Below are 15,544 nucleotides of genomic sequence, written 5' to 3' on the forward strand. Positions count from 1 at the left end.
AAAGAACAGTAGTGGTTCTTTATTTTGTATTCAAATTTGGAGATTTGAATAGCAGCGCTTACCGAATTTAACAACAGTATTGGTTGATAGTTTGGTAACAAGTGTTTATTAAAATGCAATTACAAAGGTAATTAGAAAATGGAAAGAGATAAAGAGAGCGTACATTTAGTTAGAAATTTCAGAGAGAGATCATACAAGAGACAACTCTGAGCAGAATTAGGGATGTCGAATGCAAATATATATAAATAGAATTAGGGTTGCCAGTAGGGGAAATCCGGCGTGAACATCCCGGGCCCCTTGCAGTACCACTGCAATAAAATATGCTGTTATTGTATCTTGTATTTTCTCCTTGCGTAATATAAATGGAAATAATTTTAAAATAGAACAATGAATTATGAAAGTTTTGAACTTAAAACTAATGAATTTAATGTAAATATATTCTGTTATAGCGAATCCAGGGTAAGGATATTCATCGCAACATCGATTGACAGCTCTCCTTTGGAATTTGGAATATACAGGTATCTGAAAAGGAAGTTTGTGCTTTGCAGGGAATAAAATACAGTAGTGCATTCGAAGTGTTAGATGAAGGAATATAAGTTTGGAACATAATTTCGAAATTGTACCTCGGAATGAGGACAAACGTATAGAAAATGGATATTGGAAAGATAACTTTGGAGTTGTACTTCGGAAATAGTACAACGATATGGAAAACATTTTATTGGAATGGAATTTTTTAGTTGTATTTTGGAAGAAATACAACAAGTTGGAAGGAAGAATCATGCATACGGATGGAATTAATGCATGAATAATTGTTGAATTGGACAGTGTTTCCACTGGCGCAACACTTACTTTGGAAAAACCCAAGTGACTGGATACGGACGTACCTGTAGCTATTCGCATAAAGAACGTTATAACGGATGAGATACTCGGGACTTGGAAGTAGTCAAAATGATGTACAACAGGGTATGGAGAATAACTGCCATGGTTACGAATTTTGACCCCGTCTGGTACGAATCGGGTTGCAGCTTCGTCCGAGTGTACACTACAAAGTACATAACGCAGAGCTTTGCTTGCATCAGGAATCATGAATGGAACATTATCAGCTAGACCATGGAAAATGCGAATAGAGCAGTACGGGTTACAAACGACAAGTAATGTGCCGGTTTGTAACTGAAATCCAGGAATTGCGTCACCTGGGTGGTTGCTAAATTGAATTATCTGGGATGGAGTATGATTGGATTGACGAGTGTTGGGTATATGGATAAAGAAATTGTTTGGACTGAACCTCAATTCTGGAGGACAGTTTGGAAATCTTGAAGCATGCAAGAGACTCAGTTTTGGAGTCCGATTGCCGGAAAGGAACAAATACAAGCTTGAAATCAGACGGTTTGTATTTGAGGGAATATTCGCAGTAGTGGCGACTGACTGTAAGGAATAATACTTTTCCGAGCACAGAGGCTGAAACGGAAATGTATCTTTAACAGGAATAAATTCTGGAATTAGTTTATCACATTCCCAATAGTGGAGAATGTGAGTTGTATCTTTGGAATAGATGTGTATCGGAATGGAGTTATGATACACACGAATTGAAATGTTATCTCGCGGACCAATGTATTTGGAAATGGTCTTATCATACTCCACCAAGCCAGAAAAATTCACGTTGTGGAACGGAATAATGGAAACACAAGGAGACCTCTCGGAAGTGGAGGGCTCTTTCGGATTGTAACCATGAGGTGCAAGAACTGGATAACTAACACCGACATGGAAGTCATTCAGGAACGGAATAATGGATACACTGGGGGACCCCTCGGAAATGGAGGGCCCCTTTGGATTTGAACCATTGATTACAGGAACTGGATGAGTAACATCGGAAGGAAACTCACCCTGGAATGGAACAATTGATGCACAAGAAGACCTCTCGGAAGTGGAGGACTTCTCTGGATTAGAAGTATGGAGTACAGGAACTAGACGAGTAACACTGGAAGGAAACTCGTCTCGGAATGAAAGAATTGACGTACCAGGAGACCTCTCGGAAATGGAGGGCTTCTCTGGATTGGAACCACGAAGTGGAAAATCCTGATGAGTAACTCTGAACGGAAACTCATCATGTAATGGTAGAATATATGTATCAAGAGGCCTCACGGAAGTGGAGGTCTCCTTTGGATCCGGAACAATACATGGAAGAACTGGATAGGTAACACCGACAGGAAAATTATTTACCAAATCAGAACCTAACAGACCACATTTTGAACTTGAAGAACATGTTTGAATGCCTTCATTGGAACAAGTGGACTGGATGAAAGAATCGGAACATTGGATGGAGTCGACATTCAAACAAGGATTGGAAGTTGTGGTAGGTGACTGAGTCGGTGAATAAGTGTTACCAGAATCATCGTGGAGCATAGCATGATGTCGCTTTTGACAGTGGACACATGTGCTTTTGGAAGGACAATTGCTCACACGATGCGTTTTGGAGAAACAATAGCAGCAAAGACCAAATTTTTTAATCTTTGCCGAACGCTGTTGTGGATCCATAGAAGTGAATGACGGACACTTTCGGATTGTGTGTGATGATGAGGAACATAGCCGACATTTTGGAAAAGAACAATTGCTTTTAGTAGGTGTCGAAGTATTTGGAATCATTTCATCTGGAATACTACTTAAGATTGATGAGACGTCTGTATTCTGAAGACGGACCATGACTTCTGTCAATCCCGCCATGCATGTGGAATAAACGGATGAGGCATTTAGGAATTTCTCGTGAAGTCTAGTTAACTTCAGAGATTTATCAGATCTTGTATCTGTATGTTCTCGAACACATGTATCGAAGGGGGATTTTATGTCAGCCCATGTGGATTCTAACTCGTTCATGTGAATTCTCACCAGCTGAGATGAGGTGAGTGGAATAATGCCACTATTTATGGAAGAATTGAATTGAACGAGGCGACTGACGGAATTCAGAAATTTATGAAAAGTCATTTTCATTATTACTGGAAATGGTATCGGAGGGAGTAAATGGAAATACGCTCTGTGAGACGAAGTCGACAAATTATATGAAGTGGAAAAGGAAACGAGAAAAAGTAATGTTCTCGTTATCAAATGGAAACTTCACACGGAAATAGAAATAATAAGCCAACTTTCCCACAAGAGCAGTAACTGCTTCCTTGAAAATAATAAAAAGTAATAAGTAGCACTTCGGAAAAAATCACACGGAATTAATGATATACTTTCCAGAAAGTAGCTAAATCCAGGAATGAATCGGAAAAATATTGAAGGAATTACGTCTTTATAAGTACTTCCTTGTATGGAAAGTGCCCTCTAGCGGTCGCTGTATGTAATACAAGACAATAGATGTGCAGGAATTCACAAATATTGGAAAAGAATATGGAAAGTATAGAAGAACCGGAAGAAATTCGTTCAGTAATGGAACAATTGACGTTCTTCTAGCTAATTTCGTTTTGTAGAGCGACGCCTAGCGGAAGTATGGAGCACTATAAATCAAGGGAAAGTTAGGCGACTTGAAAATGTTGAAGATGGTGCCGATAAAATACCGAAAAGTCCGAATAATTTGGAAGAAATATTGAAAATCAAGAATTCGCGGCTATTTCGGTTGTATGAGGAGCGACACCTAGCGGCGGTACGCGACACTACGTATTTGGAAAGGAAACCCAAGCCGACGATATCGAAGGATTTTCAGAAGAATTAGTAAAAATCCCGAAGAGATATGAAAAACCGTGGAAAAAATAAGGTTTTTGAAGTATTTTACTTTTTACGGGCGACACCTAGTGGCGGTAAAAGGTACTACAGGTGACGGCGAGTAGCGGATAATGGATAACTACTCCAAAGGATCCGGAATAATAAGAAAATTACGGAAAAATTGGAAAAAATATGATTTATCAGCTCTTTTTGTATATAAACAGCGCCCCCTAGCGGCAATATGGTGTACTATAAGTATGCAGGAAGGAAGTACCTCAATACACCACTTCTGTATATATGTCAATATACGATAATATATATGTGTCGCGAACCAGTTACAGTCCGACCATATAAAAGGGCTTGCTGTAGGGTACACTTTTAGTAAAGAGCACAACGAAGAGAACAGCCAAGGAAAGATCAATCACTGTTGAGTGGAAATCACCAACAAACACTGTGTTGGCGGGGTGGACGAACGACTCAACAGCGAACAACAAGAAGTAATATGTATGTGCGTTTATGTGTGGATTAGTAGTTATGTTGATGAAGAGACTATTCAACAGTGGATATTTCTCTAACAACAACAACAACTGCAGTGGAAGAAAACGGTGATGGATAAAAAGTATAAACACACAAACCAATAGAAATAAATAGGAATATTCTCGCAGTAAGAAAAATAAAAAACGATATGAAGAGAAGCACACTGTCGCGAATGGAAAAAATGAAATAAATGTTATAATTGCAAACAAATAAATACAAATGGAAAATAAAATGCAATTATTTGTAATTATAAATTTAGTGGAAAATATTAATTAAATTACTTTAATTAAATTATTCACTCGATATTGTGGAAAAATTGGAAAATGAATTTACGTTAATTAGCACAGAGAAACAAGTGAAACTAATTAAGCAAATTGGAACACTGTGCGTCGAATAAACGAGAAAAGGAAAAAATCAATTTGCCGACGGCAAAACGCACTTTGACTTTAACACTTGAAATTGATATGCACTATTGTATTTTCACTTGGATAATAAAAGCACAAACTTACCTTGATTTTGATGAAAAATGGATTGAAAAAATGTCTGGATGGATGAAAAAATTACACAGCAATAAAAATCCGGCTCGAAGGACCAATGAAAATGCCAGTAATGGGAATTTCTGTGGAGGAAGAATTGCTGGATCTACTGCTGTTTCGGATAGCAAAATATTTCATGGATATCGAAATATTTTCCTCTCGGTTGCAGTTATGGCAGGATGGGAAGAAAAGAAATAAAACAAGCGTATAAGTTGGATGGAAAAGAACAGTAGTGGTTCTTTATTTTGTATTCAAATTTGGAGATTTGAATAGCAGCGCTTACCGAATTTAACAACAGTATTGGTTGATAGTTTGGTAACAAGTGTTTATTAAAATGCAATTACAAAGGTAATTAGAAAATGGAAAGAGATAAAGAGAGCGTACATTTAGTTAGAAATTTCAGAGAGAGATCATACATGAGACAACTCTGAGCAGATTTAGGGATGTCGAATGCAAATATATATAAATAGAATTAGGGTTGCCAGTAGGGGAAATCCGGCGTGAACATCTGTTCTTAACATTTCTTGCTGAACAACAATGTACATAAGTGTTACTGAATTCGAATTAATAAACCCAATGTCCCGAAAAAGGACTTAGGGCAATAATGGAGTATATTAAAAAAAAACAACTTTTTTCTTCCTATATTATCAAATTTTAGCGAATGAAAACGAATATATTTTACTTTTTTTGAAAATGTTGCTTATTAGGGCGAAGATCTATTTTAATATTAATTTTAATTCATTTCTCGTTGGATTCAAGCTTAATGACCGATGATGTTTGCAAGTGAAAAAGGAAAGCCGGAGATTCGAACCCTCACAACCACCATTATGTGACATGGTTCGCCTTTTGTAGAGACTCATCAGACATATCGGCCGTGGAATGGCATCGCTATCCATCAAACATTTCCTTTTTCAAATGCAATTTTGTGTTATATCTGTAAACTCATAGATAACTACGCGTTGAAATTACGGGCATTAAGGGACTGACATAATGTGGTTTTGGAGCCATCTGGGTACAGAAGACAACTTGGTGATGAACTCGACTCCTTGCTATGTCGCTCACAATTTTCAAGTTATTTACCATCCTTTACGCCTCCTGGTAATTGATGTTCTGTGGTTAAGTTGCAGAATCTTTTTCAAGAAATTCGGTGTTAAAATTTAATCTCTTGAACAACAATTAAGTCTCACTTGTAATTATGCCTGGTAAACCTTTTTCTAGGAATTTCGGCAGTTGATTTTTGTAAGTTTGGATCGATTATTTCTGGAGAAATGTCTATCTTTGCTTTGTTAAGATTTTTGTCGTCTTTTGGATCTTTACGATGTTTTGCACTATCAGATCAAACAATGCCAGACCAATAAGTTCAGGACTAAGGTACCACATATGATTTATCATTTTGCTATTTCCTTTATCTGATATTTGTTTGTGAATGCCTTTCGTATTAAGTAAATCTCCAATGCGGTTTAGGTCTTGTTTTGGACCTAAAAATATTTCTGAATATTGTTTTCACTATTTTTTATATTAAACTCAATCTATTGTCTCTATTTCTTTTTAACCTAATGATAATGTTTACCCAATATATCCTATTATCGTGTTCATTATACGTTTTGTAAAATCAATAACCCAAACTCTCACTTATAACACTCAGTTGTTGTCGTGTGGGATACCAAATAAATAAATAAAATAGAAAAAACATTCTGGGGGGGTCCAGTCTCGAACGATTTAAACGCAAGGTGCTTCTACGGCCTCTTGTTCTTGGGAAGTGGGCTGGGCAGTAGTTTTAAAACACTCTCGACTACTTCGAACTTGGATTTGTCAATCGCAGACTATTCTTATAGAAATCGCTTGAATATGTTTGGTTGATGCCCGGATGTGCTTCCAAACTTGCATTCAAAAATCCCTCTCAACAATTTTCTAACAAGTTTGTACGGTGGTACAGAAGCTCTCTAATATCTGCTCGAGCTCGTGGACCCCATTTTTCTAGGCATTAGTACACTGCTAGTTCTTGTTTCTCCCATGAGCTACTGTCAGTTTCAGGAACGCATTGGAGTTGTGATACCAGAACAGCAACCCGTTTTTTCTTCTCTGTTTTGAGAATATCTGGTAATAGTTTTCCATGCCAGTGCACACAAATAGCCTCGTTCCTTGAAGCTGTTGCGTTTATTTTTCACGGTTTATTCTCCGCTGTTCACGGATAAAGCTTCTAGAAAGCTTATATATTAGTAGGGATAATCTCCGATAGCTTCTATTGTAGCCATAATGATACTAGTAACGTTCCTATTCACCTTACAGGGGTCCAGCACCAATGACAATTGCATAGTTACGATTTTCTTGAAGCCACGCTTGATTGTTTTCGGGACAGATGGTTCTTCAGATTCTACGATACGTTTAGCATAAAAACAAGAGCTAGACCTCATTGAAAATCTATTGAAATACGAAAACATAGACAAACAAGTATCAGAAAAAGGAAATAACAGAATAATAAATCACCTGTGGATCTTAGTCCTGAACTTGTTGGCTTGGCATTGTTTGATCCAACGGCGCAAAACACCGTAAAGAGCCAAAAGGCAACAAAAATCTTAACAAAGCAAAGATTCAAATTTCTTCAGAAATATTCGATCCAAACTTCCAAAAGAGCAACTGCCGAAAATCCTAGAAAAAGATCTGGCATAATTATTGTTGTTCAAGAGATTAAACATTAACACCGCATTTCCAGGAGACGCTAAGTATGGTAAACAACTTGAAAGTTGCGCACTACATAGCAGAGCGTTCTTCAAGTAGTCAGCTGTACCCAGATAGCTCCAAAACCAAATGATGTCTGACTCTCGAATAAATTTAATTTAGAACAAAATGTCAAAGACATTTGTTTTCATTCCAAAAATTTATAAAAATGAAGAAAATGTTTTTTTAATAGTCTCCATTTTCGCACAAAGGCGTACCTAGTCACGTTTTTTGGGACACTGGCTTTATTATCTCGAATTCTGTAATACTTACGTAGTTTGTTGTTCAGCAAGAAAAGTTAAGAACAGACTGGCCTTTAATTTAATGCTTAATATGGACAAAAAGCTTTAACCATTCCAGAGAAATGGGTCGGCGAAATCGCTAAATAGCCAAAAAAATCGAGATTTTCATAACGTCAGAGCCCCAGTGGCACATGTTAACATATTCCAATTGTGCTCAAACTTTGGCAGTCTTAAAATCTGACCCAACTAAAAACTTTATGCGGTTGCCGCCTTAAAAAATCCGACATCGAATTGTTCCCTTTGAACAATAACCAGCCCAACGCTACAAATTATTACAAAGAAAGTATTGAATTTTACATAGAGCGTTTGATATTCTATCAAATGTTATATTTTTGCATAGTTTAATAATAAAAAAATTGTATTACAATACCATATTTTTATACCCTACACCACACTGTGGTAAATGGTCTCAATAACATAATAATCTGCTGAAAAAAACGATGTTATACTGTCAAGAGTCTTAGTTTAGAGCACTGTTATGTATTTTTTGATGGTTTTTCCAACTTTAATTGACAATTTTACGACTTTTATGACGATTTTCGGCCAAAAACTGTTTGCATATTTTGCATATTTTTTGCATATTCTGCATATTTTTTGCATATTTTGCATATTTTTTGGCATATTTTTTGCATATTTTTTGCATATATTTTGCATATTTTTTGCATATTTTTTGCATGTTTTTGATATGACCCCAAATATTGAAAAATTGACCCTTAAAACGCCTAGATCCAAAATTTGAGTCCAATCGGATGAGAAATAAAAAACATGCAAAAATCCGATGTCTAATGATAACATTGAGGAATTTACATCCACTATTGGTTTCGTGTCTTTATTGCATCCACGTAGAAACCCGTTGAGAAGCAGAAAATTTAAAGTTTCAGAGGAAATAAATATTCTTTACAAATTAAAACATGAATGGCAAAAAGATTTGAAACGACTGTTTCACAGTCATAGGAACAGACAAGGTCCTCAATATGTATTAATGTGAAAGCAAAGTAGTTTCTAAAAGTTATAATCAAAGAAAGGGTGGAGATAGAACAGTCTCGAATTTTTGATGAAAAACAGCGGAAACTTAGACCTGGCCCGAATGCATATAGACAAATCTGTGGCTTAGTAGGGAAGTCTCACAAGTAGAAAGTGGGAGAATTATCCGTCAACGGTGTGGCCGTGATAAATGACAATGAAAAAAATGAGGTCTTAAAAAATTATTATACCCTACACCACTATGTGTGGAGGGTATAATAAGTTGGTTTTGCCCAAAAAGTTTGTAACGCATCGAAATAATGGTCGTAGAGCCATACTTATATATACCAAAATGAATGTCTCGACGAGCTGAGTCGATCTGGCTATGTGTGTCCGTCCGTCAGTCCGTCTGTCCATCTAAACCTTGTAATCACGCTACAGGTCGCAATTTTGATCGGATCATCACGAAATTTTGGGTGTTGATGAGGGTCCCGGAGGGGAAGAAGCCTATTGATTTTGGTGATGGTCGGATAATATTCAGGGGTCGGAATGGGCAAAAAACTTATGTGGATAAAAAGACAACGTTTTTTTCCAAAGCGAATATCTCAGCTTCTATATGATGTATATCAAAAGCAGGACCTGACAATAAAAGTAGAAAATATCACCTTTCTAATGATGTAAAGTAAGTTCTCGTAGGTGGTCAAACAACGGAGATATTACAATAGTCCAAATAAAACCCAAATTTTCATTCTTGCGATTTTAATTATAATGACGAATATCACAGCTTTGGTTAGGAGCTTTTCAAAAACAAAGGCTGACTATGAAAGTAGAAGATCCCATCTTTACAATGATGCAAACTAGGTCGGCGTAGGTGACCAAATAACGGAGATATTGCAATAGTCGGTAATACATCCCATTTTTCCACTTTTTTGGAAATCACGCTGCAATCTTGTCACCACATTTGGTTAGCATTTCTATATATGCTTTTGCGTATACTTTTCAGAAGTCATTAGGTGTTTTGATGTTGATTGATTGTCTCTTGTATGCCCACGCTGCACAGTGGTCCTAACCTGCGACAAAAATCGAAAAATCGATATCAGCAAATCTCTGCGACAATTCAGCAAATTTTCTCTAAACATATTATATTTTAATATTCTAGCACTGTTTTTGTAATTTATAACAGTATTTAACAAAACAAAGATTCAGCCATGTAACCGAGTTGTGCAGATCGTGCTGCGATAAAGTTACCGAAAAGTACAGAATCGAAACGAAGTGTTGCTGCAGACAAAGCTGATGGTCGTTGCTACAATTGCAACAGTATGGGTCATTATGCGGCCGACTGCAACAAACCCCGACGTCAACCAGGGACGTGCTAGGCGTGTGGCGGCGCAGGTCACACCGTTCTGGGTGCGAAAAAAACAAGATAATAATTATGTAATAATTATGGTGATAATAATTATGTAAGGTACTTTAGTTACAGTTTTAGTGCTCCTCATAAAAATTGTTTCTCTTTAGAAACATTGATTGATACGGGTAGCCCTATGAATTTAATTAGGAGAGACGCATTGCCGGAACGGAAATTTTGCCATCTTCAAATGTTAATTACTTTGGACTAAATTATTCTTCTTTAATAACTTTTGGATTTATTTTTGTTTTCCTCAAATATAATAATAAGAACATTGAATTGAAGTTACTGGTAGTTGATGATTTTTCAATGAAATATTCGGTGCTGTTGGGAAGAGAATTTTTGGAACAAACAGGACAAAATTTAGAGCTTCCATTGCGACCATTAGATAATTTACAATTTTCCGAGTTTGATTCCGACAGAAAATATTCCGAATTTGCAAACGAAATATTAGCAATAGATATTTCGTCAAATTATTTAGATTACAATTTACAGACTGGAAGTAACGTTCCACATTGTGTTTTAGCCGACCTAAACGTACTGTTCAAAGAAACCTACGTGAGTATGGTACGTCCAGAGGTACCGCATATACGTTAAGAAATGAAGCTTACCCTGGTCAGTTCCAAGCTTTTCAATTGCCTACCAAGACGGCTTTCGTATGCTGAAAAACAAAAGTTACATAAAATCTTAGATGACTATTTGCTGAAAGGTATAATTAGGGCCAGTGAATCTGAGTACGCTTCACCTATAGTCTTGGTAAAGAAAAAAAAACTGGAGACTTACGTATGTGCTTAGATTTTAGGAAGTTGAATAAAGTTACAGCCAAATATAATTACCCTATCCCGTAAATAGATGATTTGCTGCCAATCTTAACCGATAACAAAAATTTTACGAAGTTAGATCTTAAGAACGGCTTTCATCATGTCTTTATGAACGAAGATGCCATAAAATAAACAGCATTCATTACGCCACTAGGGCAATACGAGTTTCTGCGCATGCCGTTTGGCTTAAAAAATGCCCCGTCAGTTTTCCAAATGTTTATAAATGCCGTTTTCAAAGATCTTATTCGAATGGGGGATTTTGTTGTCTACTTAGATGATATTATGATTGCTACGACTGACTATACACGACATCTTGAAGTGTTTAGTGAGGTTATGTTAAGGTTGGTAGAAAACAAATTAGAGTTGCGTCTAGATAAGTGCGAGTTTTTGCGGGATAATGTCAAATATCTGGGTTACATAATCGAACAGTCAGGTATAAGAGCCGACGACAGGGGTTTAGAAGCCATACGAAATTTTCCGATACCTCACAAAGTGCGTTCGGTACAAAGCTTTATTGGCCTCTGCTCATATTTTAGAAGATTTATAAAAGATTTTTCGATAATTGCTAAACCACTCTACGATTTGATTAGAAAAGATAAAAAAATTGTGTTCGGCAAGTTAGAGCTTGAAACGTTTGAATTATTAAAAAGTAAACTCCTACAAGCACCAATTGTAACGTTATACAACCCGTCGGCAGAAACATAATTACATTGTAATGCTAGTGCATTAGGTTTCGTGTTTATTTGTACGGCAAACCGTTCAGAATAATTACAGATTGCAATTCGATAACTCTTACATTAAATAAAAAAGAACTAAATCCGAGAATTGCTAGGTGGGCATTAGAGCTTCAGAATTTCGATTATACTGTCGAACACAGAGAAGAAAAACGAATGCAACATGTAGACGCATTAAGTCGAGCACTAGCTATTATGATTGTTGAGATGAATACTTTCGAAGAAAACTTAATTATTGCACAAAACAAAGATACCGAAATAACAAAAATTAAAGAAAAGTTACAGACAAGCGACGATAAATATTATGAAATGAGAAATGGCGTTCTTTATAGAAAACTTAAAACAGGAAAGTTACTTTTTGTTGTCCCCAGTCGGATGGAATCTCATGTTTTATACCGTTATCACGATGAAATGGGACATGTCGGTATTAACAAAGTTACAGATTTAATACATAAAACTTATTGGCTTCCTAACATAAACACCAAACTTAAGAACCATATTCAGAATTGCCTGTAGTGCATAACATTTTCGCCGAAGACCGGTCCGATTGAAGGATTTCTGCATAATATACCGAAACCGTTGAAACCTTTCGAAGTAATTCACATAGACCATTGCGGACCGGTTGACAAACATAGTTCAAAAAAACACATACTTGTTGTGGTCGACTCTTGTTCCAAGTTTGTCACATTGTATCCTACGAAAACTACCGCTACTAAAGAAGTTATAGACGCGTTAAGTGAATATTTTAGATATTACAGCAGACCACGTTACATCGTTTCCGATAGAGGGTCTTGTTTCACTTCGAATGATTTCAACAAATTCACTAAGGAAAATGATATACAACACATTAAGATAGTCACATTTTCGCCAGAAGCAAACGGTCAGGTAGAACGTGTCAAGAGAAGTTTTGGACCAATGATTGCAAAGTTAGTGGACACAGAAACTAGAACCACTTGGGTAAATACATTAGAAACGCTATAATTTGTACTAAACAACTCTTGCCATTGAATGATAAACGAACGTCCCAGCGTAATGTTATTCGGTGTTAACCAAAGAGGGAAAGTTCAAGATCACATCAAAGAAAATATTTTAGATCGAGAAACTAGAGATTTGACCATGGTTAGACAACATGCAGACATCAGACAACGTACCGCACAACAATACAATAAAAGTTACATAGACCCCAAGAGAAAACAACAAACGCTATATAAAAAAGGTGATTATGTCGTGGTAAGGAACATAGATGCTACCGTAGGGTCATCCAAAAAATTTGTGCCAAAGTTAAAAGACCCATTTGTTATAACAGAGGTGTTAGGAAATGATCGCTATGCGATACAAGATGTAGAAGGTTTTCAACAAAGTCGATTCCCTTACAAGGGAATTTGGGCAGCACACAACATGCAACATTGGCATGGGGGGTCAACTTGGTCGAGAATAATAGTTTGCAAGATTCACAACAGCCATCAAACAATGTTACCGAACCAACGTTTCGAAAAGAGTCAGGTGATCTTTGTAGTCAGGATAGCCGAATTGTAGTATATTTATACGTTGAACTGTTCTAGTCATTAAGCAATTAGAAACTAAGAGATATAATATTTGTTTACTCTCTCGAGAGCGCAAGAGTGAGTGTGGTGTTATTATGTTTGTGGGCGTTGTTGGTCGAGAGGTAACCAACGACTGTTGAGCGAGTCAGACAATTGTTAGACAACGAAAAGAATAAACACACACTCGCCCTCGGCTCCCATAAATTGTTAATTAAAAATCAGATAAACAGAATACATCTAATAAATGACTTTCACACTAAAATATATATATATATATATATATATATATATATATATGTGGGTATATATACATAATATAACAATATAATTTGTTAAATATTTTTCTTAATGCAGACATTGCGAGAGTTTCCTGAGGAATTAAGAGGTGATGTATCAATGCACTTACATCGTGAAATTTTGCAATTGCCTATATTTGAAGGAGCATCTCAGGTGAAATACGTAAATTGTGTTTATAAAGTCCCATAAAATGTAATTAAATGTTTTTATAACTTCAGGGATGCTTAAAACTGTTATCGCTCCATATAAAAACAAACTTTTGTGCTCCTGGTGAATATTTAATACACAAAGGTGATGCTCTTAACTATATATACTATCTTTGCAATGGATCCATGGAAGTAATGAAGGACGATATGGTTGTCGCTATTCTTGGTAAGTTACAAGATATGAATACATATATATAAACTCTGATAAGGCTTTATTTAAGTGAAAATGTTTGTATTCGGTCTTATTTAAAAAATTATTTTAATTTATGGCCTGTTTCACTAAGACGATTCGAATACAAATTCGTTCGAAATATTACCAAACTTCTGTTTTTTTGAAAAATATATGATTCATTTGTGTTTTCATCAAATAAATATTTTTCTTCAGCAGTAGGAGTTTGGTAGTAATTCGAACGTATTTGAATTCGGATCGTCTTAGAGAAACAGGCCATTAAACAAGAATTTGAAACAGCACTTCCTAAGGTTATAAACTGTGTCCATTACATTTTTATTTTATAAAACTTCTACATTCTATTTGGTTTCCCAAACCTAGATTGTAAAGTCTGGTTGGTTTCTCAAAAATTTATTACCAAACGATGTTTCCCCGCAATCAGTATCTCTTTTTATACAACACAAAGTAATGTAGATCATGGTTGTCTAGAGTTGACGCCAGCAAATATGCTTCTAGGTCGTACGTATTCACTACATATCACGGTAGTGACGAAGTTTTTTGCTATTTATACACTCTAGACCGAAAGCATTCACAATTTTTCATTCACATTTTTTGTCGTTTTCATCTTAGACTCTGTAGTGCTACTCTGTAACTTGTTTTTAATAACGAACCAATATCGGTTCTTAAGAAAAATATTTGGATGAGTTAACGAATGTGCTATTCTTGAACTGTATGTTACCGATTGTAGAAATCGTTAGCACATACCCACGAATATCGATAAAAAGAAAAATTGTCAAATAATATATTTTAGTATTTATTAATGTATTTTTGAGTGAAAAATATTATTTCTTCGCAACTGCAGAAGATAAAACGCGTAAAGGAAGAAAAATTAGTTCCATCATTTACGGTACATGGCGTTCAGAGTCGAGGAAAGATTCATATTACGCCATGTACCGTAAATGATGGAACTAATTAAAATATATCTTTGTTTCAGGTAAATTATTCTTAAATATACTCTATCCAATAAATTAAAGCTCTTGTTTCTACCATATCTGCCATAAATAACGAGTTTACTAATTTTTGAAGGGTGTTCGAATATGAGTTTTGCATGCTGTATATCTAGTAAATAGTTTTTGCCCGTAATACGGCAAATATATGAATAAACATAAATAATGCAGCTCCTGTTGCTTTCCCAAAGTGGACAAGTTCTTGTCCACTTCAAAAGCATAAATTGGGGATATTCTATATTTCACACCTTACGGCACTAAATTTTTGCTTTTTTGAAGGATTTTTCTGGGTAAAATGTGACTTATTTGTATTTGAATATCCTTGCGGAGCACAGTGGATGCGCCCAATGACAAAAATCAAAAAATTCATATCGTCATTTTAAAAATTTAAAGATGCAAATACCCCAAATAAATCCTCATTAAGAAGGTTAACCATGCAAAAGGCTATATACATATATATCTTTTTTGAATGAAACATAAACATGGGACATATGTCTATTCTCCTTGGCAAAATATGAACCAATTCATTCATTTCAAAATAATCTTTAAAGCAAGAAAAAGTTACTTATATTCAAAACTTTGTTTATATTTTTTAAGTTCTCTAAAATG

The 15,544-nt window shown here is 35.7% G+C and overlaps 1 protein-coding gene across 3 annotated transcripts in view; it reads left to right on the plus strand.

Annotated features, from left to right (window-relative positions):
- The window catches only part of Elk (Eag-like K[+] channel), a 989,230-nt gene that overhangs the window by 846,571 nt on the left and 127,115 nt on the right, over nucleotides 1-15,544 (plus strand). For all 3 annotated transcript variants that reach the window (XM_073956156.1, XM_073956158.1, XM_073956157.1), the window contains exons 13-14: nucleotides 13,611-13,706; nucleotides 13,772-13,925. In XM_073956156.1, the coding sequence (XP_073812257.1) occupies nucleotides 13,611-13,706; nucleotides 13,772-13,925 (250 nt within the window). The remainder of the gene's footprint in view (nucleotides 1-13,610; nucleotides 13,707-13,771; nucleotides 13,926-15,544) is intronic.

This window comes from Musca autumnalis, unplaced genomic scaffold, assembly GCF_047663935.1.
Source record: "Musca autumnalis isolate F117 unplaced genomic scaffold, ASM4766393v1 scaffold_5, whole genome shotgun sequence".
Lineage (NCBI taxonomy): Eukaryota > Metazoa > Arthropoda > Insecta > Diptera > Muscidae > Musca > Musca autumnalis.